Here is a 27,295-nt window from a genome sequence, read left to right on the forward strand (position 1 = left end):
TTTTGCATATTAAATGTCAGAGGGACAACTCTTGATGCCAATAAGTGTGCCACTATCAATCAACATAGGCCAAAAACAAATGAGTATTAGGTTTGGTCTTATGCACAGAGGGGTGGAAGAATATTGTATCATAGGTGCTGACACAATAGAGATATTGATATAAACTGCAGCATGTAATGGAGCATAACTGATTTACTATAGGAAAAAATAAGAAGTTACTGTTAATATAAATGTTGCAAACAACAAAAAAGCTAAGAGTTACTTATTTTTAAACTGTTAAAGTAAAACAATTGTTTTGAAAAGGGCCTCATTTATCTTTCAGAAGTGAAAGCTCAATGGTGGAAGATGTGGCTCTATTAATCTTGGCTCTTCTGGGTATTTGTAGCTACGGGATTCTACTATGGTGGTACGAATTTAGGCAAAAGCCTTACAATAAAATAGTCTAAATCCCATCCAAACAGAAGAACCTTTGCCAATCACAGACAAACGAGTGTTTACAATTCCAGAAGCTAGGAAAACAGCAATTAAGGTAATAATGGGACTTGCTAGTGTTACAGAATTTACAGCACAGAATTATAGGAGTAAATGCTTTATCACTGATGATGCCCACAAATATGACATCTTATTTGATGATCAAGGGAAAGGACTTTTAATGCAAAGATATGGGAAAGAGTTACTACAGCCCTCAAATTGAATTTTGAAGTCAGAGAAAGGAATAGGTACCATAAGTGGTAACGTAGTTAGAACTGGATTATGGCAGTGTGCATTATAGGAAGGATTAAAAATAACTGCCTGATCAACTACCTTATTGTAGTAGTAAGAGATCCAGACATAGGAATTATGATTAACCAAGTAGCAATAATGAAACAATGGACTCCAAAATGAAAACAGTAATACAGTGGATCACACCTAGCAGTACTGCTTCACTTAATAGAATTCAGAATTGCAATTTCAAAATTTAAAAGATACTAAGCCTAGAACAGTGGTCCTCAGTGTAGTCTGTGACCGTCTTGCAGGTGGGCTGTGGGCTTGGCACTCCCCCTCCCCGTGAAGAGTCTGCACTTGCAACTCCAGCCCCCACTCCCCCCACCATGAGGTTGGAGCACTAGTGCCAGCTTCCCACTGTGGGAGGGGAGAGAAGATAAGCCTCACAGGCCAGATCTGGCTGGCAGAGGCAGGAAGCAACTGTGTGTGCTGCCGCTCCCCTCTCCTCAACTAGAGGATGTGGGGGAAGGAGGGTGGACACAGTAGCATAGGAAACCGCTCACATGGAGGCTTTCCCTGTTGCTCCATTGGCCAGAATCACAGCCGATGGAAGGCACAGAGCCAGGTGAGCATCCCCCATTTCCCCTCATACCCAGGCCCTGCACCGCCATCCCTGCTTCTGCACCCTATCTCCTGGCCAGACCTCATCCCCCATGCCCTCTTGCACCCATTTTGTTATCGTGGGTGGTTGGTTGCTGGCCCCTGAAAAGGTGTGTGCTGAGTGGGGTAGACCACCGGCAAAAACATTTGAAAACCACTGGTCTAGAGCCATAACAATTACAATGGGGTTTATAAAAGTTATAGAACAAAGTTTAGAGACAAGGAAGCAATTACAACCAATTAGGACGCTCATAAATGTTCTATTACATATGGCTTCTACAGGTGAGGATGCTTAGTGACAAAGTTCTTAGTTAAAAATTATTTAGAAAAGCTAGACAAACAAATCGATGGGTCCGGATTTAATGCATTCGAGGGTACTGAGGGAGTTGGCAGATGTCCTTGCAGGGTCTTTGGCCATTATCTTTGACAACTCGTGGAGATCGGGAGAGGTCCCAGATGATTGGAGAAAGACAAATGTAGTGACCATCTTTTAAAACGGAAGGAGGACAATCCAGGGAACTAGAGATCCATCAGCCTCACCTCAGTTCCCAGTAAAATCATGGAGGGGATCCTCAAAGCATCCCTTTTGAAGCACTTGGAAGAGGGGAAGTGATCAGGAATAGTCAACATGGATTCACCAAGGGCAAATCATGCCTGACCAACTGATTACCTTCAACAGTGAGGTAACTGGCTCTGTGGATAAGGGGAAGGAGGTGGATGTGATATACCTTGACTTTAGCAAAGCTTTTGATACAGTCTCTCAATATTCTTGCCAGCAAGTTAAGGAAGTATGGATTGGATAAATGGACTGACTGCAAGGTGGCTGGAAAGATGGCTAGATTGTTGGGCTCAATGGGTAGTGATTAACAGCTCAATGTCTGGCTAGTGATCAGTTTCAAGTAGAGTGCCACAAGGATCAGTTCTAGGGCTGGTTTTAACATCTTTATTCATCCCCTGGATGAGGGGATGGATTGCATCCTCAGCAAATTTGTGGATGACACTAAGCTAGGGAGAGAGGTAGATATGTTGTAGGGTAAGGATAGGGTCCAGAGTGACCTCCTAGACAAACTGAAGGATTGGGCCAAAAGAAATCTGATGTGGTTCAACAAGGACAAGTGCAGAGTCCTGCACTTGGGACTGAAGAATTCTAAGCACTATTAAAGGCTGGGGACTGACTGGCTAAGCAGCAGTTCAGAAGAAAAGAACCTGGGAGTTACAGTGGATGAGAAGCTGGATATGAGTCAACAGTGTGCCATTCAAGCCAAGAAGACTAACGGCATATTAGGGTGCATTAGAAGGAACATTTCCAACAACTCTAGAGAAGTGATTATTCCTCTATTTGGCATTGGTGAAGCCATATCTAGAGTATTGTGTCCAGTTCTGGGCCCCCTACTATAGAAAGGATGTGGACGCACTGGAGAGGGTCCAGCAGAGGGCAATCAAAATGATTAGTGGGCTGGAGCACATGACCTACAAGGAGAGGCTAGGGGATTTGGGCTTGTTTAGTCTGCAGAAGAGAAGAGTGAGGGGGGATTTGATAGTAGTCTTCAGCTTCCTGAAGGGAGTTTCCAAAGAGGATGGAGAGAGGCTGTTCTCAGTAGTGATAGATGACAGAACAAGGAGCAATGGTCTCAAGTTACAGTGGGGGAGATCTAGGTTGGATATGAGGAAAAACTATTTCACTAGGAGAGTGGTGAGGTACTGGAATGGGTTACCTAGGGAGGTTGTGGAATCTCCATCCCAAGAGGCTTTTGAGTCCTGGCTTGACAGAGTCCTGGCTAGGATAATTTAGTTATCCCTTTGCACAGGGTGCTGGACTTGATGACCTCCTGAGGTCTCTCCGAGCCCTAGGATTTTATGAAATCCTGATTACCTAAATTCACCAAAAACCATCAAGATGTGATTGGGATGCCACTGGAAATATGTGAAAGACATATGAAAGGATAATAAAATCACAGCAATAGCAATGTATAATAATAGGAGGACACAATGTAATGGGATGATCAGAAAATTTGGCTATAGACGTGGCGTAAAAGCTGGCTTCCCACATGTACCAGCTCCTGCCTCTCCCCTGCCCCACCCCATGGCGCAGGGCATGCGCACAACCGTGAAGGTTAACTCATGAGCCCAGGCTCATGGGTTATCCATTTACATGTTTACATCCCTACATTATACTAGAGTTCTATGGATGTGTATGAAAGGTCCCTATGTATCCTGCATAGTAACTATATCTAGCTTAGGACTTCACTCTATTTTGTTGTATTATACTTAGTGTTTCACATTTCCATGCATGTGCACTAAATAGTGTATGTTTTCACTGGGAGTCCCATGAATACGTGAAAGGGGTCAGAGTGTGCCAACATTACAACACTGTAGCAATCACACAAGCACATTACTATTAAGCTGCTTTAACTTTATGATCTCTAACTACAGTATAACTGTTCTTTACTATTTACTATATATGGCACTGTTTTCTCTTGCCCTTTTAAAGTAAACAATTACAGTGTAGTTTAACAAACAAAAACTGTTTGCAAAGAACAACTAACTGTTTGTCAGTCCTTGAGTGGAGGGCTGTATCTGGGTCCTCCCAGGGGTTAGCAGGATTAACTGCTCTGGGGAGTCCTTGGCAGGTCATACATAACACTTCCCAGGATGAAGAGATTTTTGTAGCCAGGAGGATGGATTATTTGCAGGCAAACTACTGTAATGTGCATCTTTTTTTTTTTTTTTGTAAAAATTCAAGTTTTTGTTTTAACCCTAAAGAGGAGAAAAGGCCATATTCTTCAGGAATTTTCTCATGTTTCCCCTTCTGACAAATATTTTAAATGAATGAAGTTAACTTACCAGCCTTGAAGCTGAGTTCATCATGCTCTTGACCCTCATAGTCATATAGTGCTCGTACTCTCACCTCCATGGCAGAGGAGGCATCTTCATCGAATGGGTTAGTTTCTCCATTTGCATCAGTGGAAGAAAATGGATTGCTAGTCTCTTCATCGGACCACTCTGTAGGGTAGCTTTGATTTTTCTCAGAGCTGCTAACACTAAAAACAATTTAAATTTTTCCTTTACTCTGAGATTACATACATCAATACAATAATACCAGCCTCCTATAGTTAAGTATAAACTTAATGGTTTATACATTAGAGGCAATGTTTCGTATTTCTATGGTAGTGTTTCTTAACATGTTTAGGCTGGGTAATACCTAAAGTCAAAATTTTTGTAACCTGCTTACATTTACTGTAAAAGAATAAAAAGTATACTGATAAGTATCTTATTTGTATGTTGAGAGATTGATAGAACACTTGACCTTGCAGAGGTAGTGGGAAAGGAAGATTTTCTTTGCTTTAGATAGTAATCTGATTGCTTTTTGTGACTTCCTATGGGTCACAACCCACCTGTTGAGAAACGTTCTAGACTCTAGAGCAGTGTTTCCTGATTTTATTTGGCCACGGAATCCTTTTCAGCTTAAAATAATTTCAAGGAACCCCTAGGGTTCCCAGAGTAAAATTTGGCAAGCAAAAAAAAAAGGAAAAAAAAAGCCCCGCCAGAATTGGTTGAGCATAAAAACCTGCAAAATACTGTCTCTTTAAGAGGGGGCAGGGCAATGCCACGTTCTCGCGGAACCCTTACTTTTGCTTTGCGGAACCCTGGGGTTCCACGGAGCACCAATTGGGAAACACTGCTCTAGAGCAATACTTTTAGAGCAAGTAGTTTGTTTATAGTTAAAGAAATAGAAACTATTGAATGTACACACAACATTCATGCAATAATATGACACACCAGGATTGCTTCAATGAAACAGGAATTGAGAAGGTATTAAGAGGAAAGAAAATATTAAGTGGACTTTCTGGTGAGCACACACACAGCAGCAAAGCTCCAGCAGCAGTTTCACACATTTTAGAACAGTTAAATGAGAACAAGAAGCAACTGGCAAGTTTTGTTTCCAACTGCCAATAACCTCAGTATAGTTTAAAACCAGATGAAATTAAGTCCACATATACAATCTGTTAGAAAAAGAAAAGTTAGGTTTACAATGCTGCTTATATAACCATAAGGACTGTCATGCATTACACAATATGGTGCCTTTGTAGAAACCCGAAATTGGAAACCTTGGATAGAGAAAGAGCAAGTGTGAAAACAATTTAAAAAAACATTCTTTCACCGACTTTTTGATTTTATTGTCCTCCTTTTCACTGACAGTACTCCCCGTATCATCTTCGTCTTCAAAGGGATTGTAACTTGATTGTAATGACTGCACTGTATTACTCGGGACACTAAGATTGCTATTTGGGAGAGAAAAAGCATTAAGGTGACCCTATCTGCTCATGGAGTCAAATGTATATGTAATTAGTGTCACAATAAGAATGAACTATTTAGAATTACCCTTCTCCAGGCAGTAGCCACCAGTCAAGCACATTGCTTGGGTGCCTTAGGAAAGCATAGGGCCCCCCAAAAGTACTACACAAATATTATACACTTAGGGATAGCACCTTTTTCTTTAGCAGTGAAAAATGTGAAGGATTTAAAAATCTCCAGACTTATCAGAAAGCTCAGCAGGTCCTTCAATGACTATTACAATAATGAACCATCAAAGCAGACATGTCTAATGTTGTCATTTGCAACTGACTGAATACATTTTACTTAAATTCACAAAAAGGAGAAAGTTTAATTTCTGATGCAGATTTTTTCCCCCCCAATTCCAAGTTGAATGGCAGATAAAGATATGCTGAATAACTCCAAAATGAGGGGGGAAAAGTATTTTGTGAACTTGCAGGCATATAACCCTTTCAAAAAGCTGAAATTTAAGGGCTTTCTTGTTTGTTCCCTAGCCATAGAATACTGCAAAGCACTAAGTCCTGTTCTGAGACAACAGAACCATATTCCATTTACATAGGTGAGCAGTGAAATTTCTGACCTTATATCCACCTAATGTACATTCTTTCCCATTTAGCCTTTGTTTCTCCCAGACATAAAAATGTTCTACCTGCTTTGCTTGGTTTGCTGTGAAGCCTGATCTCCTGTCTGATTAACACCAGTTAGAGTCACTCCATCTGAAGCCTTCTTCTTCTCTCTTCTACTGAGAGTACGGTTCAAGTCTGCAGACCACTCCTGCAAAACAAATGCAAAAACAGCTGAGAGTTTAAGATAATTAGCAGCACAGTATGTAATTTTGAAATTCAGTTATATTAAGGTATCTGATCAGTTGTGTATGCCAATGAGAACAAAATACTTTAAATATTTCTAGTTTATTGTTAGATCTGTTCTTTTCTTTCCTTTGCCCTCCAGATGAGGGATCTGTGCATCTTTGCTAGACATCCATACTTCTCCCAGCCTCTTACACCATACCCATGACTATGAAAGCCACACAATATTTAGCTGCCCTTTAACCTAAGGCTAAATGACTGCCAAGAGAGATTGCTGGTGCAATGTATAATCAGATATACAAACAAATTATAAGTTCTGTACAAACAAGTTATAAGTTATTTCTGGCATATTTTATTTGGCATACAAATCTTGATTCTATTTAACTGTTAGTATGGGGGGCTCTCCAATGACCTAGCAGAAATCTTAGGTCACTTCACTTCCTATTCAGAGCCAATGGACAAATATTTTAAAAATATTTTAGCTATCTTAATGTTGTAGTGCAGCTGGAAACAAAGAGGATCCAGCAAACGCTCCTCAGAGCACTAGTGGTTCAAAGGCCATTATAAAACTGCTAACATAAGAACAGCCATACTGGGTTAGATCAAAGGTTCATCTACCCCTAATATCCAGTCTTCTGATAGTGGCCAATACCAGGTGCCCCAGAGGGAATGAACAGAACAGGTAAATTCCTAACTGTCATCCATTCCCAGTTTCTGGCAAACAAAGGCTAGAAATACCATCTCCGTCCATCCTGGCCAGTAGCCACTGATGCACCCATCCTCCACGAACTTAACAGAGTTTTTTTTTTAAACTTATTATAGTCTTGCATACATATTCTTCTTTTCCAATACCCTATATTTGACATATGTTTAGCCTACTGTTTTATAGAAGACCTACTCTTTGTTTTCTACCACCCCTCACCTTGTCTGTTTCTACTTCTAAGAAACAGTTATGAAGCCCAGGGGAGGCAGGAGGGGTTGGGGACAGCAGGACACAGGATCAGGACCTAGAGAGGACCAAGGCGCTATAGTGGGGACTTTGATCGGTGTAGGGAGCAGAACCCAAAAGGTACCTGAGCAGCCACCAGGCAACCTGGAAGTGGGCCAGAGTGCAAGAAGCAAGTCCCAAAAGGGCTGAAATGGACCACAAAGCAGGAATGCCCCCTCTCCCCCCCCCATCATGGAGCTGATTCCCCAAACATCAGTCCCCCCATTCATAGGGAGCTTCTACTCCCCACCCTGTAATCAAGGGAGGGAAATTCACTGTGACTTATCAAAACATGTTAATGTATCAAGTGAAAGCCATAAAGGAAAACCTTTAACTTGATATCTAAACAAAGGAAGGGTTAGGTAAATGGCAACAGAAAACTTTTAAATTCTCTCAAGTGAGAGCATCAAAATTCTCTTATGGTCAAGCTTTTGGTTCTGCAAGGGAACAGCCATTGTAGGATCCATAGCTTATGTATACATATAGCAGTTCTGCACAAATAGCATAAAGATTAAAACTTTGCCCTGGATATCAGCAACAAAATTAAGAGTCAAGTGAACCACTGTCAAGATCAGAAGCAATATGCTGATTTATAATTTGCCGTAACTGAAGTCTTACATTCTAGCTCCCTGCCTCTCAGGCTATGTCTACACTGCCTTTTTTTACAGCAGAAGATATGCAAATCACGCTCTCAGTTGCATATCTTCTGCTGATCCTTTTCACGGAAGCGGTTTTGCCACTAAAAAGCCCCGTGCAGAAGGGGCCATTTGTCGGGAAAAAACCCTTTTGTGCAAGATCCCTTATTCCAACAAATGGCCCTGTCTGCACGGGGCTTTTTAGCGGCAAAACCTCTTCTGCAAAAAGGATCAGCAGAAGATATGCAAATGAGCGCAATTTGCATATCTTCTGACTCAAAAAAATGGCAGTGTAGATGTAGCCTAAGAATGCCAAATTCCCCAATGTTCACTTAATCCAGCTGCCACTAATCTAAAATTAAGGGAGAAATCACAAAAAACTGACTCTATAGGTAGCAGAGTGCTCATCCACTGCTACAAAACAGCCGGGCACTGATAGTACACATAGTTTCCAAGATTTAAATTTAATAGATAAGCACATATTAAGAATGATCTATGGAGAAGTCAACTTGTTTAACAAGCAACTATTCTAGATGTGACCTATTGCATGAAATATGACGATTTTGCATTTCAATTTAAGCCCTTGTGGTGCAGCTCCCTAAGTTTAATAAAATATATATTGGTATTTTGGCACACTTAAAGGCATGTAGGTAGACAGGCAGGCATGACAGTGAAGATTTCAAACACAACTGATAGCTGCAAAGTCAACCCTGAATTGTATGCTAATTTAAAACATGAACTGAATGACAACAGTGCAGCAATAAAAAGGCCAAAGTGGACAGCCTACAGCAGTGTTTCTTAAACTGTGTTCCCCCCCCCCATAACTTTCCCTCAGAATCCTCCCCCCCCCCTTTTTTTTTTGCTCAATAACTTTTCCCTGTCCTCTTTTGTTTGTTTGTTTGTGCTCAACAAGAAGTTCTTGGTGTTCCTCATAAAAAAATTGTTTGGTGTTCCTCCATCTTAAAAAGTTCAAGAAACACTGGTCTAGGGAAAATTCCAACGCACCCTATGGTTTCTTCTTCCTCCCACTTTTTAGGGTAAATAGTGTTACAAAGTCAGAGTTAGGCTGTTGTACAAAAGGTTGAAGAATTCAAATAAGGATTAAAATGAATCAAAGCTCAACATTCTGGTATCATGATTGGTTTTTTTACACAATTAATATGCTCCATCAGTCTTAACAAGCAGACCGCCATTTATTTTTAATAGAGGACAAGTTCTTTAAGCAGTTTTATATAGATAGAAATTGGAAGTTTAAATTACTATAACTTAAAAAGGAATTGACTTAAGCATACTTACAACATATGACAGCATTTCTAATACATTTGACCATAAAAAAAAAAAAATCTTACTTACATCCTCCTTGTTGCATGTAAAGAAAAAAAATTCTATTAGAAAAATAATAACCTACATTATATTAGTATCTGCATCTTATCTATTAAGAGGCCTGGCACTGTCGATGAATAAACAACTCCGGTCATCTGAAGAAGTGGGCTGTGCCCACAAAAGCTCATGATACCATCTACATGTTTCGTTAGTCTACAAAGTTTAAACAAAAATCACAGCACATTAATGCCACCAAAACTCATTTTCCCCAGGAGTGATCTCAAGCAAGGTGTGTCTAATGTTCTCTTATGGAGGAAAGTGATATTTTAATTCTATCAACTCGGTGCTCAAATTAGGTGAATTTTTTAAAAATCTCCTACTCCTTCCTATTAAGCATACTTTTAGCACCCATTTTATTATTTGGGGTGGGAAGGACAGTGATATTAACAGAGCTCTTTTGGAAAAAGGCATACGTGTATGGTGGAAAAGGTTTTTTTTTCCCCCAAAAGAAAAGGCCTCCAGAAAAAAGCACAGGTGCCCTGGTGGTTACTCTGTCCATAGTAATCACAACTTTAAATGCGAGACAGTGTCCAATCAATGTGGATGCTATCTTTCAAAAAAAGTACATGGCTTTTTTGATGCGCTTTTGCTGTATGGACATTCTCTTTGGAAAGAAGTTTTTCCAGAAGATCTCTTCTGGAAAAGCTTCTTCCAAAAGAAGCCTACAGTCTAGACATAGCCTTAGTTGCTTTTTGATCAACAGGATCCAAGTTGAAGTGAAAGCCATAGCACATAAAAAATTTTTTGTTTATCTGTATAAAAACAGCCAAAGTATGGTTCAAAATATTAACTCACCCAAAAGCTATAACAAAATTAAGACAAACAGGGAGGCAAGGAATTCAGCTTTTTGAAACAAGACAAATAATTACTGTTCAATTAAGGGGAAGAATGAAAGACAAATCAAGTATCAAAAAAGCAAGTTTTTAAAGGTATAAATTCTTACCTCAAATTGAGGCCAATTCATTGACATCCCTGGACCATGATTAGCTCTAAACCACCTCAGATCTTCAATAGCATCTGCTGTTTTGATGTTCTGCTCTAATTCACGATAGATATTTTTGTAACTGCAAGATAAATTTGTTTTTCTATTTAATATAGATTTACTAGAATCCAGTAAATCAGAATAGAAAATTATATAGAGGTTGGACCTCCCAAAATTGGAACTTTCTAGTCCAGTAACATCCATGGTCCAGCGGGATCAGGGATATTCCTGGACCAGGGAGTCCTGACTGGGAGCCCAGTGGTAGGAGAGCTGGCAGCTGGGAGCCAGGTGGAGCTGGTGGCAGCACAACTGGGACCGGAGCCAGAGCAGCCCCGGTAGTGGAGCCGGGGCTGGGACCGGGGACATGGCAGCCCAGGTAGTTGAAGATGCAGCAGCGCAGCAGCCTAGCTGGGAAGGGGGGGAAGGAGACACACTGAACTGGTAGTGGGGAGAGGCAGTGGGCTGCGGACCAGTAGCAGGAGACCCCCCTCCCCGGTCCGGCAAATTCCCACATGTGAACGAGTCAGGTCCCGAGGGTACTGGGGCCAGAGAGGTCCAACCTGTATTTTTGCCGTGATTTACATGAGCCAAAACACTACTCTGTAGTGTAGGACAAAAGACATCTGTATGAAATTCTTGTGCAAATCTTAGCAATAGCAACGAAATAAAAAGAAAAACTATGTGGCCCACCTATTGAGTTTTTGATAAAATTATTTAACTCAAAAGGTTGTTTTTATTTATGTAGCATCCTCTGTGTAACCGTTAAGCAGTGATAGTTAACTGTAAGTGATAAATGTTTTAAACGCTTTTTAGAATGAATTCATTTATAATATTACCTAAAAATTCACTTAAGCAAAATTTTCATCAAGCTTGCCTAAACTAGAATGAAAAATTATAGTGTAAAACTAATGAATTCTAGTCTAAATTATGTTCATAAACGTATTTACTAGGAACATTAAGGTATACTAGAAAAACCTGAAATGCCAGAAAATCAAAAGTATAATTAAAAAAATTAACCCCAATAATTGGCTGCTGTTTCCTTACAATATATATTTCCTAACAATGCTGTCAGCAATTAAATAGTAATATGTTCCAGATAAGGTTAAAGAGATATAAAAATAGCCTTCAGAATAAAGATGTGGGCAAGATCCAAGTGATGACAGACTAACATTTATCCCACATTTTAATCCATTTCAAATGAAAAATGGTTTCAATATCTCCAGTACTGCTTCAGTTTTATCTCTTTAACAATGATTGGTGTCAGACATGTTTATGCCATCATATCTGTGCACTCTGAAATTAATGGATTCTAGTTTTTCCTGTCAAAGAGAGACAGTTATGTACCTTTGGTAACTGGTGTTCTTCAAGATGTGTTGCTCATGTCCAGTCTTAGGAAAGCTTTTCCCTAGCTGGAACATGTAGGTTGACAGGGGAGACCCCTAGAGTGGTGCTAATCTGGCTAAGTATATAGCCTCCCTCAGTTTCTTCTTGCCAGAAGCTATTCCAACATAGGGGAGGTGGGAGGGTTTGGAATGCACATGAGCAACATCTCGAAGAACACCAGTTACCAAAGGTACATGACAGTCTTTTCTTCTTCAAGTGTGTCAAACCTGTTCCCCGCTCTAGCATTCCAAATGCAGAAGGTGCAAGAGAGCTTCAAATCCTTGCCTCTATAGGCACTAGTTACAAAAACTTCCCCCCAAAATCCTAATACACATATTTTGGGAAATTTGCGGCAACCATCAAGTGCTTTTGATCCCTAAAAAACCCAGAGGTGAATACCTGAAATCACCCCTACGGGTACCCCAAGCTCCTTTGCTCCAAAAGAGCTTGAAAAAGAAAAGAGAAAAAACAAACTGCAGTCTCTGGTAGCTGACCCCTAAGCCAGAGGCATGCTGATACACACATACAGACTTTCCAGGACACACGAATCAAATCATCACCTTAGAAGTGATTTTTATTACAAAACAAAAGATAAACTTGATACAGCATACTTGATTTGCTAGATGTTACAGAGCAACCAAGGGAAACATTAAAAAACCAGAGAAAAGTCTCGGCACAAAGTTTAGTAGTAAATGGGGGGAGGCATAGATTCACAGAGCAGTTCAAACCAAACCACAAAATAAAGAAAAATTACCCTGAACATGACTGGACTCACATTTCCCTGGCACTCACTTCTAATTTTCTGTTTGTTCAGTCCGCTCCCATGCTCTACATTCCCAGGGCGGGGGGGAGATGGTAGCCCTGCCTGGGTTTAAATCACTCCATCTCTCTCAACTCCTGGTTTATTTCTCCCACACAAAGAAAGAAGGCAGGGAATCTATATTCAGTTCAAATTTCAAGCCTCTATTGCAAATGGCTCTCCTGGCCCCTGGCCAACACCTTTGCTAGGTATCTGAGTTAACCCCTTAGTCAACTGGTACAGGTCAGCATTCCCCTTGTTCATAACAGAGTGATTGCTCAAGGTCATTCCAAGTTAGGGGATTCCCAATCTGCTATCTGATGGAGGGATTGGAGATCACCAGTCTGCAACACTACCCTTCCAAACGCAGTGTCCTCTCTAGCCTGATGTTGGATGGCAGTGTGGGACAAACGTGTGGACTGACAACCACATGGTTGCCTAACAAATGCCTTAGGCAGGAACATGAGCAAGAAAGGCTATGGATGAGGCCTGTGGGTGGACAACTAAGGGGTTGGGACCTTTGGCAAATCATAGGAAATGCAGATACAGGCTGTGATCCAGGAGGAGATCCTACAGGAGGTGACGGGGGAACCCTTTCATTCTATCTATCTGTTATGGCCACAAGCAATTGGTTGGATTTCCTGAAAGGCTTAGTGCACTCCAAAAGCTGAGGCACACCTCACATTCAGAGAATGCAGGGACCGGTCCCGAGAGGTAAGGTGAGGCTTGGCTTGGAAAACCAGCAGGAAAATGTCCTGGGACACATGAAAATGGGGGACAACTTCCGGGAGGAACAAAGGGTGGAGTCTCAACTGAACCTTATCTTTAAAGAAAACAGTATAAGGGGGTTCAGACAAATGCTTCAAGTTCAGAAACTCGTCTGGCTGAAATAATGATCACCAAACCCACAACTTTCTCAGACAAATACAACAAGGACAAATGGAGGGACCCACTAACCTTACCAAAACCAGATTCAGGCCCCATTGAGGCACTGGGTCCCTCACATGAGGGTATAACGTATCCAACCCCTTAGGGAACCGGCCCACTAAGTGATTTATAAACCCCGAACGTCCCCCAGACCCAGGGTGAAATGTCAATATTGCAGCTAGGTGTACTCAAGTGGAGGAGGTGCGAGCCCTTGCTGATTTAGCCCCATAAGGTATTCAAATGTCAGGGGAAAGTTGCTTGCAGGGGTTTGATGTTTTGCTGACAGGCCCATATGGGGAACCTCTTCCACTGGGAAATATATTGCCCACATGAAGGGTTTTCTACTACCCAGTAGGACCTGCTGCTCCTTCTCCAAACATTGCTGCACAACCGCAGAGCCTCCAGGCAGTCAGGTACAAGTCCTAAAGTTTATGATGCAGCAAAGGACCGGGATCCTGGGACAGCAAGATCTGAGACTGAGGTGAGAGGGATCGAAGGGGCCACTGACAACGCTAGCAGCTTTGTGTACCAATTCTGCCTGGGCCAGGCCAGTGCTATCATAATGGAATCTGCCCTGTCCTCACGGATCTTGATCAGCACCTTGTGAATTACAGGGAAAGGAGGGAATGCATATGGGAGCCTGACTCCCCGTGAACTTGGAATGCATACTGGGAGCCCCCTACTTGCTACAATTGGGGGCTCGGTGCCAAACAGGAATCCACTAGCACCCTGAACAGCTGAGTAGTGGGCATCTGCGACCCAGAGCCTGTGTGCTGCAAGGAAGATTGCACCTCCTACAGCAATCTTCCTAATGTTGCCAACAGTGTGCCCCTGCTGACAGAGGCGACCAACGTTGACCTCGAGCCCACTGTCTGTGCCTGATGGTAGGCCCAGGGGATCCAAAAGGGCAACTAGGGTGGCGCCTGCCACTGAGGAGGCCACTGCACTGACACCTCTTGCCTTTCCACATGACAATGCACAGATGAGAGCCGCCTCTTAGTCCTGCGGGTCTCTGGTTCCTACTATGATGTAGATGTCAGAGATCACTGGAAGGGCTCTACCTTACACAGGAGCCATCGCAGGATTGGTGCCGAGGTGAGTGGTCCCGACTTGGGGAATGGTACTGAGGTAAAGGAGACTTTCTCAACGTGGGAGGGGTTCCCCTTTGCACGCACTGGACCCAGTATGGGTGCCGGACCAGCAGGTAGGGACTCTCTTGGAGACGCTGACTGTTCCAACATTAGTTTGATGAGGTCCTGGGCTGCCTCACAAATTTTGGGAGTGGAAGGCATATCCACATCTCTCCATCTGGTTCTCTTGCGATGGAAAGTCCACCAGTACCGGACTTGACGGAACCAGCTGCGTGCTGCCAGAGTCAGCAATGCTGGAAGGGTGGGTTGTTTTGAAGGGTGCTCGGACTCAGGATGCAACCCTTCAAATTTCTTCACCCTCAAAGTAGGGGACCTGCCACTTTCCTGCGTTTGCCACTTCTGCTCCAGAGAATGAGAGCAGTGCCATGCAGAGGCCTTCTGTGCCAGTGATCACTGATGCAGGAGGTCTCTTCTCCAACTCCTTACACAGAGCCAGTGCACTCCGCACCTACAACGGTGCATTGTGCACGGAGGCCGATCGGTCCAATCCCCCATTTAGCACCACGGGCCATGGATCAAAGGAGACCTTCACCAAGGTATTTCAGAGGCAGAACTCCCTATCACTGTGCATTCTTGAAGTGAAGGCCCTGCAGATCTTGAACTTATCTGTGAGGTGAGTCACTCCCAGACACTTAAGGCAGGAGTTGTGTGGGTCACCCATAAGCATAAACTTCATGCACTCCTTGCAGCATTTGAAAGCCCTAGAGCCGAGGCATGCCCCAGCCCTGGCATAGGAAAAAGCACAAGAAGTCCCCACAGAGAGCTATTACCTACTAACTACCAACTAACTTGAAAACTTAAGATCTGTCTGAAACAATAGCTAGGGAACTAATGCTTGCCCACAGCAAGATAAGCTAGCTCCAACGACCATCACTGATGGCAAGAAGTAACTGAGGGAAGGGACAGTCGGCAGGGGGCTATACACGTAGCCATTTTGGCACCGCTCTAGAAGTCTTCCCCTACTAACCTATGGGTTCCTGCTAGGGAAAAGCTTTCTGATGACTGTGCATTCAGCATGCACGCACACACGCACCCCTGTCTAGCTTGGAATGCACACAAGCAATCACTCAAAGAGCCAAGTGTTATTTCAAGCTACTAAAAGCATATTTTAACTGTCTCTTCTGCCATTTTTGTATTCTAAATTTTAAAGAAAGCCATTGGATTATCATCTTTCCAACATGTTGTCCTGAACAAAACTAATAAAGTAAATTATAGAAATGTCTTACTACTGAATTATTAAAACCTTTCTATTTAATGCCAGAAAAAAAGAAACATTTTAAAAAGCATTTAGTCAGATTGTAAACTCTACTGGATGCATAATATTTAATGGAAACATTAAAGCAATTTTAGCAAGAAATGTTTTAAATATTAAATTTACCTCGCATCATTAGACAAGTCAAGGTGTTTCTGAACTTCCAGTAACACTTCCCGGAAAAAACGCAGACGTTTTTCCTCAAACTGCTGACACTGTTCAAATACCTGCTCCATATTTTCCATATACTGAGGTGTTACCTGATCCAGGTCTTTCAGTGATTTTTCATACTTTTCTTTTGTCTGGAAAAAAAAATGCAATGCAAGTTGTTCTTGCTGTAACTATTTGCCTATTACAAGAGGTTCACAGAATGGTGAACTAGTCAGTAAAGTAACAGTCAATACTGAGACTATAATAGAAACATCTGCTTTATTTATCTTAGTAAAGTTATTTTTTTCTAGGTTATATGATTTGCAACAGCTCTGTCTACCATAAGGGGGATATTTTTATTTGTAAATTAATGAAATCTTTTAAAGGTGTTGAACACAAGCTAATGAGACCGTATCCCTAAGACTATCTAGATTCCTTTTTCTTTAAGCATTTTAAGTACCATATGTAGTAGTTCCAGCATCCAGAGAAGATTGTAAAGCTGTCACATTCAGATGACTTGAGGATGAAATCAGAGAAGTTACTTACCTTCCAGTAACTATGATTCAAAAATGTGTTGTCCATGCAGATTCCACTTCTACTATGCACAAGACACATGCACAAATCATCAGATTATTTTGGCTAGCAGCATCTGTTGGGACTGTGACTACTCTGGATGCTCTTGCCCCTCACCACGCAAAAACACAAAAGAGACAAGTCCAACTATTTCTCCGTTCCTTCACTAATGAAGAACCCAGATGGTATAGGACTCCAGAGCAGCAATGGATGGGGAGTCATGGAATCCATAAAAGGATGGATTTAATTTAGCTATATTGTAATATAATTTAACACAGATTCCCATTTAGACAATGTTTGGATGGGTATTTCCTGACCTTTAACCCTATCTACAAATGGCATAAAACAGCCCAGGGAATCTTCTGAAGGGTCTTATTCTATCCAGACAACATAGAAGAGCCCTAGACACATAAAGGTTGTTCAGTTCAGCTTTCCCTTAGTTTGTGGGGCTTGTGAAAGAAAAACTGGCAGCATCTGCTGATTTAAGTAAAAATAAAGAAATTTCTTCTAACAACTTAGGGTGAGTGCTAAATTAACTTTCCCTTTGTGAAACATGTGAAGTTGACCTGCCATGCAGAATTTCTCCTACTGTTCAAGTTAATATTACAACAATTAAAAAGGCACTCTATGGACTGACCATGTAACAAGCAGGTCACTAGAGTCCAAAGAAATTCCCATTAAACCACCTACCACCATATTCAGGAACCCTTTCCTTTGTGGGTTCTCAATGGGGAAATACATGAATGAGAAGTCTATTAACAGTATGATGACAAAATACCATGCAACTCAACAGAAAATTAAGTGCCTCTGTTGCTACCGAATGTACCTTTACAGAGCCAACAGATGGTCCTGAATAGTAGAAATTAGAGCTTTTAAGGAAGATCTTTTCCATGTAGCTACATAGGTCAATCTTGTAGAGTGTTTTTTGCTATACACTAAAGCATTCTTGCTTTCAACTGAACAACTTCTTTCAATGCTAGTTATCTAGCCAGCATTTGCACTGTCAGAGGTAAAGATACTTTGTCTTGGTTACATATGACCTTTGTTTTGAGAGATCATGTCAGGTAGAACAGGTACTGTGATCAGGGATTGCGCTGACAAGTTAATAAAATCTAAAAAAATCATAACTCTCTGGTCCATCCTAGGACAAAAACAATCATTACTGATGAAGGCTCAGTTTCTTCAAACTCTTAGTATTTATGACATTGATGGGTAGGTAGGTGAACCTGATCTCCAGTGTAAGGAGCTCTTGCTCCAGAGAAGACAGTAGAGCAGGGCTGGGCAAAATATGATCTGTGGGCCAATTTCGGCCTGCCAAGCCACCGAATCCAGCTTGTGAGAGTCTCAATAGGGTCCCTGTCTGCCCTACCCCCATTCAGCACTCAGTGTAGCTGCTGAGAGCAGTACAGAGTCATGAAAGGCAAGGATCCTGGCTAAGGAACCTGCTGGGCTGCTGGCTGGGAGCCACTTAAGTTCGTTCTCCAAGCCAGAGCCTGCCTCCTGCACCCTAGCCCCTCCTTCCCCTAACCATCTTCCCCTACCCCAAGTAACCTAAAGCCTCTGCACCCCTGCTCCAACCCTCATACACGTTCCCAGACACTGCATCCCCTCCTATACCCTCCTCAGGTCACAACCCCCTCTCAGACCTTGTACCCCCCTCTGCTATCCCTGGTCACAGCCTAAATCCCTGCACCACCTCCTGCACGCTTACCCCAAGTTACAACCCCCCCCCCAAACCCTGTACCCCGCCTGCCCCTGGTTACCTCCCCTCCAAGACCCTGTACTCCAGGGGTGGGCAAGATAGCATCTGTGGGCTGGATTTGGCCTTCCAAGCCCCTTGATCAAGCCTGTGGGTGCTCTCCCACCCCCAGGCCACAAGACCTGGGGACAAGAGATTTCCCCTCCCCCCCCTCTGCTCAGGGGTACACAGCACCAGAAGGAACTGCCAGCTGTTCAAAACAGCTGTTGGTTCTCTCTAGGCGCCATGCGCCCCTGCAGGATGGGGGCGGGACGCAAAGACTTCACACACTCCCCTGCCCCAAACCAATCAGGGTCTATGGGTGAGGAGTACATGAAGTCTCCTGGCCCTGCCCCTTTCTCCAGAAGCCCCATCTCTTCCAGAGTGGCCCACAACCACTTCTGAAATTCATGAAGTGGCTCCCCTTCAAAAAGTATTGCCCACCCCTATAGCAGAGAGACTGGCTTCATAGTTGACTGCATATTCTAAGGGGCCAACTAAAGACAACACTGTATTGAAAGTGTCAGAGGCTGCAAACCATGAAGGCAGATATTAGGGTGAACATTTTCAACAAGGATTCTGGGGAATCCAGGGGAGACCCTTAGGAGAGCTGGATTGCTATAGCTCCTCCCTGTCCTCCTGCTGTCACCCGGGCAGTCTTGCATGGATTTTCCCCGTAAAGCCTAAAGCAATGCCCATGCGTTGACCAGGCCTTTGCTGTCCATCTGCCACCAGGGCCACCCGGCTCTCCCGGGGACTCTGCTCACTTTCGGGTGGAGTCTGTGTTTAAGGGAAAATCCTGGATTCCCAGTCAGATAAAATAGGGCTCCTAAGAATGGAAAAGGTAAATGAACATAATGGGTCAGACTAATGGTCCATTTAGCCCAGTTGCCACTCTTCCAACAGCAGCCAATGTCAGATGCTTCAGATGAAACAAACAGAACAGGGCAGTTATTGAGTGGATCCATCCCATTGTCCAGTCCCAGCTTCTGTCAGTCAGGGGCTAGGGCAGGGGTGGGCAATAATTTTTGAAGGAGGAGGGACCACTTCACAAATTTCAGAAGTGTCCGCAGGCCGACCTAGAAGGGGCGGAGCCTCGAGCAGAAGGTCATATTTGTTTTATCCCCCCTCTTAAGTACTACTCTTTCAGAAACAACTGTGCCACAGATTGTATTAAAAGCTATAATAGAAAAGCCCAAAGGGGGGAAGAAAACTGCATGTGTCACTAATGTAACATTTTCCAGTGAATACTTGATCATTTTAGTTTTGTAGAGCACACATCACTTTCATGAAGAGGCATAAGACACTTAAAATTAATACTTGGTCCTAATAGGAGTGTAAGGGACTAAACTAAATGACTGAGTTGTCTGGGGTGGAGGCTTAGATTTCATATCACAGGGCTTGCAGCTCCTGCCCCCCACTTCTAATCTGTTGCCTAGAAGCTGCCCAGCAGGCACAAGCCCTTTGAACAGAAGCAGTTGAAAGGGCTCATGTCTCTGGGCAGCTCCCAGGCAACTGGCTAGTGGGGCAGAGCTGTGAGCTCTTTCCAATTGCTTCTGTTTAAAGGGCTTGTGTCCATGGGGTGACTGCCAGGCATTGCAGCCACCCAGCAGGTGATCCTTTTAAACAGAAGCAGTTGAAAGGGCTCACATCTCTGGCTTCCTAACACCACATGGGGAGGGGAGACCTGCAAGTCCTTTTACATGCTTTTATTTAAAGGGCTGGCTGGGGGAAAACACAAGAGCCCTTTAAATAGGAACAGCTGGAAGGGTTTGCAGATCCCCATGCCTTTAGTGCCTTGCCAGAGATGAAGGATTCCTTTGAGCTGTTCCTATTTAAAGGGCTCTCCTGTTCCCCCCTGCTGCTAGGCAACACATTGTCTGACAAGGGCAGGGAAGGTGCCAGCCCTTTAAATAGAAGCACTTAAAAGGGCTTGCAGCTCCCCCAGCCTCTAAAGCTGTTGCTAGGGAGTTAGACTCAAGCCCTTTTAAGTGCTTCTATTTAAAAGGGATTGTTCCTTCCCCAGGGCTGCTAAGCAATGCCCTGCCTAGCAGCCTCAGGGAACAGGAGAGCTCTTTAAATAGAAACAGCTGAGAGGGCTCACAGCTCCCCACCATCCAGCCTGTGTTGCCTGACAGAGCCCTCTCAGCTATTTCTATTTAAAGAGATAGCACCTTCCCTATGCTTGTCAGGCAATGTGTTGCCTAGCAGCCCCTGGGAAAAGGAGAACCCTTTAAATAGAAACAACTGAGAGAGCTCCTCTAGAGGCATGTTGCTATGGAGCCAGAGCCAGACCCCCAGCCCGGTTCAGCTGTTTCTATTTAAAGGGCTTGTACTTTACCCACAGCTGCTAGGCAAGCCACAGGGAAGATGGGAGCTCTTTAAATAGAAGCAGTTTGAAGGACTTCCATCCCTCTCCTGTTCGGAGGCAAGGAACTAGGGGGCGGGTCCTGAAACTGCCTCACTGGCTGGATCAAAGCCCTAGGCGGGCCGGATCCAGCCCACAGAGGTTTTTGCCCACCCCTGGGCTAGGGACGCACACAGAACATGGGATTGCATCCATGCCCATCTTGACTAATAGCCATTAATGAACCTGTCCTCCACACATTTATTTTGAGCCCAGTTATAGTTTTGGCTTTCATAATATCCCCAGGCAGCAAGTTCCACAGGTTGACTGTGTGTTGTGACAAGCCAGGGCTGGCCTTACCATGAGGCAAACTGAGGCAGCCGCCTCAGGTGCCAGACTGGGGGGGTCTGTCAGGTGCCAGACTGCCACTAGAACTCAGTGTAGAAAATTGTGTCTGCTGCTGGTGCATATGTATTCTCTCTGCTCTAGATGCACTGAGATGGTGGAGTGCTGTGCTGGAGGAAGGAGGGCACAAGACACAGAACAGGCAGGCAGGAGAAAAGATGCATGGGGGTGTCATTTGAGTTCCCCACCTCAAGTGCCAAAATGTTGTGGGCCAGTCCTGTGTGAAGCAGTACTTCCTTTTGCTTCAAGCTTTTGCCTTTTACAGGTTGGAGCTCCCTTGTCCAGCACCCTCAGGACCTGACCCATCCCAAATGAGGAAATTTGCTGGACCAGGGGAGGCCCTCTGCTATCAGCCTCCCAGGATGCTCCAACTCCCTGCAGCTGGCTGAGCTCCAGCCCCACTGCCTCTGGCCTCCAGCCTGCAGGGCTTGGATTTGGGCTCCGGCCTGCTAGGGCTCCTCTGAGATGGAGCTCCCCAATCGCGGTGGGCCTGCTTCTCCCACATCCAACCGGGAACCCCAGGGATAGGGCTTGCTGGCTGCCTCACTTTTGCCATCGGCTTCTGTCCCATCTGTCCAGGGCTCCCCTGTGATGGGGCTTGCTGGCCCTGCTGCTGTCCTGTCCATCTGGGACTCACTGGTCCTCTTGGCCAGGGTTCCTCGGGGACAGGGCTCCCAAGCAGTTTGCACTCCAAGGCACCGGAGCTCTCTGATCCAGCAACATCCAGATGTTGCCAAACCAGAGAGTCCTGGATTTTGGAGGTTCAACCTGTAGTTTCATTCATTGACCCCTGATTCTCTTATGTAAAGGGATGCATAGTACTTCCCTATTCCCTTTCTCCACTCCCTCCATGATTTTATAAACCACTGTTATATCTCCTTAGTCATCTTTTCCAGACTCAACAGTCCTAGTGTTTTTAGTGTCTCCTCGTCTACATACTATTTCATACCCTTTAATTATTTTTGTTTCCAGTTTCAAATTCTTTTATATATTGCCAGTGCTTTTTTGTGACGGTACTGCCTGGTACTCAGTACCAGCATCTCCAATCAGAGCTCAACAATTTTTCCCCTGGAGTACCGGCACTTTTTTTTTTTTTTTTTAAACAAAAAAAAGCACTGCATATTGCTATGGAGAGAACAGAATAAAACACAGTATTCAAGGTATGAATGTATATAGTGGCATTATATCATCTTGTTTTATCGATTCCTTTCCCAATGTTTCCTAACACTGTTAGCGCTTGACTACCACTGCACCAAGCAGATGTTTGCAGATAATTAACCATAATGACTCCAAAATCTCTATCACGAGTTATACCAGCTAATTTAAATCCCATCATTTCATATGTATAGTTGGGAGTGTATTTTCTAAGGTGCATTACTTTGCATTTATTCAACTCTGAATTTCTTCTATTTTATTGCCCCACTACCCAGTTTTGCAAGATCCCTTTAATTCTTTTCAGTCTTTGGACTTAATTGTCTTGAGTAACTTTGTATCATTTGCAAATGTTGCCATCTCACAGTACCCCCTTTTCCAGACCATTTATGAATAATACCCTACCTAATTTCATGAACCTCAAAATTAGCCCTTCCCTATGGAATCTGATCTCCCCTGCTACTGGGCACCTGGGTCTTCTTCCTGCTGCTCTAGTCATTCTGTAGAGGAACAGGAATTGTTCTTCCCCTGCACAGCTGCTCTTGGTAGGGAGATCAGACCCACCTCGATGGGCAGTACAGAAATGAGGGTGATTCAACCTCACCTGTTTGCTACAGAAGCCCCGGTGCTGGGCTCTGGGCTTCTGTCACTCCCCAGCTCCTGACACCGCTCCAGGTCCAGACACTGAGCTCGTGGCTTCCTCCCACAGCTGCTTCTGCTACGCAGGGGGCTTACACTCTCACTAGCTCCAGCCTCCTCCCCTCTGTTGCAGCTCAAGGTTTCCAGCCCAGGCCTAGGGCTTCTCTGGCTCCCCTCCCCACCACTTCAGCCTGGGGCAGCCCAGTCCTCAGGATGTCCACTCCTGAGCTGCTCCAGACTGGGACTCCTTCCCCTATGTCTGCTGCAGAGTGATCTGATAGAGGTTTCTGCCCTGGGACTTCTCCCACTGCTTGGGAGGGGGCAAACTGACCAGCGGCACCTGTATTAATCTGTCCCTGGCATGGACTGCTAACTAGGAACCCACAGCAGCATGGGTTCTCCACCTCTCAGAACCTCTTCTAACTTCTGGGAGAGTGCTGGTCTCTGAAGGCAGCACAGAAGTGAGGGTAGCAATCTTGAGCTATGTCTACACTACTGGGTTATTTTGAAATAAGTTACAAGAAATCACTTCTGAAATAAGTATTAATCCTCTTCACAAGCAGGAGTTATTACTTCGAAATAACAAGCCCATTATTTCAAAACAGGCTTGGTAGTGTGAATGCTTAGTAGTGTTATTTTGAAATAACTCCCCAGTGTAGACATACTCTTAACAACCACTCTACAACAAGTTTGCAACTCCCCGTAGTCCCATTTTAGGTCAGGACACCCCATCGTTAAAACACCATGAACTTTCAGATGTGAACAGCTAAAATCATTAAATAGATCAATTTTTAAATCTTGTGGCCATAAAATTAATCTGAATGGACCATGAATTTGATAAGGCCCTATTTATGAATGTTGAATAGCACTGTTTCCAGTACAGATTCCTGCAGGACCCCACTATTTACCGCTCTCCGTTCTGTAAAATGGACCACTTTGCTAGCAGTCCCGCAGCTGCCTGTGTGTGCAATCGCCCTGACTGACAATCAGACATGTGCCGGCGGCTGTTCCCTCTGTTCCTTCTCTACGCCCAACTGTGTTAGCCAGGAGCACAATGGAGGAGGGTGGGTGTGGAGCATCCACGGGGACACAGCTCAAAGAACTCCAGTTACTGCACAAAGTGAGTAACCTTCCCTTCTTCTTTAGGGTCCCCATGGGTGCTCCACTTAGGTGACTACGAGGCAGTGTTCCTGCTTGGCGGTGGATGCTCCGTGATGCAGGACCAGATATTGGACAGGACCATACGTCCAAATCTAGTGCCTGAGTCCGGATAGGTCTGAATAGCGTAATGCTGTGCAAAAGTATTGGCCAAAGCCATGTTGTTGCCCTGCAGGTAATGTCTATTGGTAGGCCCTTAAGGAAAGCAGTCATGGTAGATACTACTCTCATGGAGTGTGCCCGTTTTTCTGGGAGTAAGCCAACTGTATGCATGTAGAAATCCATTTGGATATTCACTGTTTGGAGACAGGTTGACCTCTGGACCTGTCTGCGCAAGCCACAAATAGTCTGAGTGTTCTTTGGCAATCTTGTGTGTGTTCCACGTAAAAGGCTAATACCCTGAGTACATCCAGCCTGGTTGTTGTCCTTGTGTGGTTTCAGAACACAGATAGATATGTTGGTTCATTACAATGGAATGAGGTAGGTATCATGGGGAGGAATTTCGGGTGGGTTCTAAGGACACTTGTCCTTGTGTAAGAGAAGACCCACTGGACACCATATGAGTGCTGCTATCTCCCCCCCTCTCCTGGCTGATGTTATTGCAATGAGAAAAGCTACTTTCATTGATAGGTGGAGTACCGAGCAGGTTGCAAGTGGCTCGAAAGGCCGTCTCATGATTGAATCCAGCACGACGTTCAAATCCCATGATGGCACTGGCTCTCTACCTGGCGGATACAGGTTCTGTATCCCTTTGCAGAATCTCTTAACGCACAGATGGGAAAAACAGAATGCACTTGTATGGGTGAGTGAACTGCTGATATAGCTGCTAAGTGTACGTTGATGGAACTAATTGGATTGTCCTGTGTCCTGCAGGTGAAAGATATATTCTAGTACCGTGGTCCCCAACATGGTGCCCGCGGGCGCCATGGCGCCCACGGGGGCATTTGTCTGCGCCCGCCAAGTGCTCAGGACTGGCCTGGCCCCGGGCATGTGGCACATGCGCGGTGCCGGAGCCGGCCCCGGGCGCCGCGGCGCACGGTGAGCGCCGGCCCCGGGGACGCCGCGGATTGACCCCCCGCGGCGCATGGGGGAGGAGGGGGAAGAGAGCACCAGCGCCGGCCCCAGGCGCACGGCGCTTGGGGGGGGGGGGGGTGGAGAGCGCCAGCGCCAGCCCCGGGCACGCGGCGCTTGGGGAAAGGGGGAGGGGAGAGAAAGCGCCGGCCCCGGGCGCGCGGCGCTTGGGAGAGAGCGCCAGCGCCGGCCCCGGGAATGCGGCTATGGGGGGGACCCCGCTCGGGGGGGCCCCGCCCCCGGGGTGCCCGGCGGGCGAACGGCCACGCCCCCTGGCGCCCGGCAACCCCACATGGTTGGGGACTACTGTTCTAGTACATCCAAAATCCCTGCCTTGCATAGATCCTGTGCTCGAACCGAATTCCTGGCCACAATCCTGGCCCACTTCTGCAGGTAAGTTCATCTTGTAGTGGGTCTCCTGGAATTAATGAGGATGTCTCTGACCCTTCGAGACAGGGTTAGCTTTTTGTTTAAGAGCCAACAAGCATCCAGGCTTGCAGGTTTGGTGTATGTAACCCAGGGCATGGTATACACCCCCATCCTGAGTCGAGAGGGTACCAAATTTGTCTCTGCCAATTGGGGGCTACGAGTATGACCCTTGATGCCTCCTGTTTGACCTTTATTACTGTTTGATGTATTAGAGGTATAGGTGGAAACGCATATGCCAGTGGGAAGTCCCAGTGTATTGCAAACGCATCTCCGAGAGATTGCAATCCAACGCCTGCCCTGAAACAATATTGTGGGCACTTGAAATTGATGTGCATTGCAAACTGATCTACAACTGGGTATCCCCCATCTCCTGGAAAGGTTGGTTATGATAGATTTATTGATCTCCCATTCGTGGTTCTGTGGGAATTGTCTGCTGAGGGCATCTGCTAGTACATTGTCCTTGCCCAACAAATGCATAGCGGTAGGTGTGATGTTGGGTAGAATACACCATTGCCATAGTTTTGTTGCTTCTGCACATAGGCTGCGAGACCTTGCCCCCCAACTGTTCATGTAATATGTTGTTGTGACATTGTCCGACAATATCCTCACAATTGTTTTATATGCATGGAAACAGTTGGGAGCATGCCCTTTTCAATGCTCTGAGCTCAAGCACTGGGACTCTTCGTGTGTCCATTGTCCCTGTAATATCACACGCCCCAGATGGGCTCCCCATCCCATTGGGGAAGCGTCTGTCGTGATAGTGATGGATGACGTCAGCGTCTGAAATGGAAGTCTTATACAGACGTTGTTTAAGTCTGTCCACCAATCCAGGGTGGCTTTGACCCAGCTGAGCACATGGAGTGTATTGGAGAGCGTAGCCATACCTAGAACGGCCTCATATGTAGGTGGGCATTCGGGAACACAAAAGTGGACAGATGCTGCCACATGTCCAAGTATTTGCAGGCATGTATGCGCCATTGTATGTGCGCCACTCTGTATGGACACGATCAAGTCGTGCATTCTCCACCATCTGTGGGTCGGCAGTGAGGCTATGTCCCAACTGCAGTTCAACCGTGCCCCTATAAACTCCAGCATCTGGATAGGAGGGTTCACTTTTCCAAATTCAACAGGAGCCCAGGCATGTCGAATAACGCTCTTGTTGACTCCAGTAATTATTCTGTGTCACCACAGGTGGACGCCATGATCAGACAATCATCGAGATATGGAAATATGTTTGTTTTCTTTGCAGGTGTGTGGCTACCATTAACAAAATTTTGGAAAAAACTCTGGGGGCCGTGGACAGCCTGAAGGGGGGCACCCTGTACTGACTGTGTAAGTCCTTGATGGTGGACGTGAGGAATCATCTGAGAGCCAGGTGAACAGATACATGAAAATATGCATCCTTGAGGTCAAGGGCAGCTAGCCATGCTCCTTTTTCCAAGGCAGATATGGTCTTTGCCAGTGTGACCATCTTGAAGTGTTGATATTTGACAAACCGGTTGAGTGCACATAGGTCCATGATAGGCCTCCACCCCCCCGATTTCTTGACAAAGTATCGAGAATAAAATCCCCTCCCTCTATAGCGCCTAGTTCTAGGAGGCATGGCACTTCGTCCAGGAGGACT

The 27,295-nt window shown here is 44.8% G+C and overlaps 1 protein-coding gene and 1 long non-coding RNA gene across 8 annotated transcripts in view; one reads left to right on the forward strand and one right to left on the reverse strand.

Moving 5' to 3' along the window:
- Positions 1–27,295, forward strand: part of LOC102459807 (uncharacterized) — a 51,890-nt gene that overhangs the window by 22,305 nt on the left and 2,290 nt on the right. Inside the window, exons 2-4 of one of the 3 annotated variants that reach the window (XR_012896133.2) lie at positions 24,802–24,973; positions 25,884–26,049; positions 26,921–27,046. This is a non-coding gene — a long non-coding RNA (uncharacterized LOC102459807). Of the gene's footprint in view, positions 1–24,801; positions 24,974–25,883; positions 27,047–27,295 lie in introns of all 3 variants that reach the window. The other 2 variants (XR_003090254.3, XR_003090253.3) reach the window with 2 other exon arrangements.
- PACSIN2 (protein kinase C and casein kinase substrate in neurons 2) overlaps positions 1–27,295 on the reverse strand; it is a 118,054-nt gene that overhangs the window by 3,779 nt on the left and 86,980 nt on the right. For 4 of the 5 annotated variants that reach the window (XM_075899269.2, XM_075899278.2, XM_089769945.1 and 1 more), the window contains exons 6-10: positions 16,136–16,311; positions 10,459–10,579; positions 6,350–6,474; positions 5,532–5,648; positions 4,210–4,406 (exon numbers count right to left, since the gene is read on the reverse strand). In XM_075899269.2, coding sequence (XP_075755384.1) covers positions 4,210–4,406; positions 5,532–5,648; positions 6,350–6,474; positions 10,459–10,579; positions 16,136–16,311 — 736 coding nt within the window. The remainder of the gene's footprint in view (positions 1–4,209; positions 4,407–5,531; positions 5,649–6,349; positions 6,475–10,458; positions 10,580–16,135; positions 16,312–27,295) is intronic. The other variant, XM_014575789.4, reaches the window with a different exon arrangement.

This window comes from Pelodiscus sinensis, chromosome 1 (assembly GCF_052426305.1).
Source record: "Pelodiscus sinensis isolate ZL-2025 chromosome 1, ASM5242630v1, whole genome shotgun sequence".
Lineage (NCBI taxonomy): Eukaryota > Metazoa > Chordata > Testudines > Trionychidae > Pelodiscus > Pelodiscus sinensis.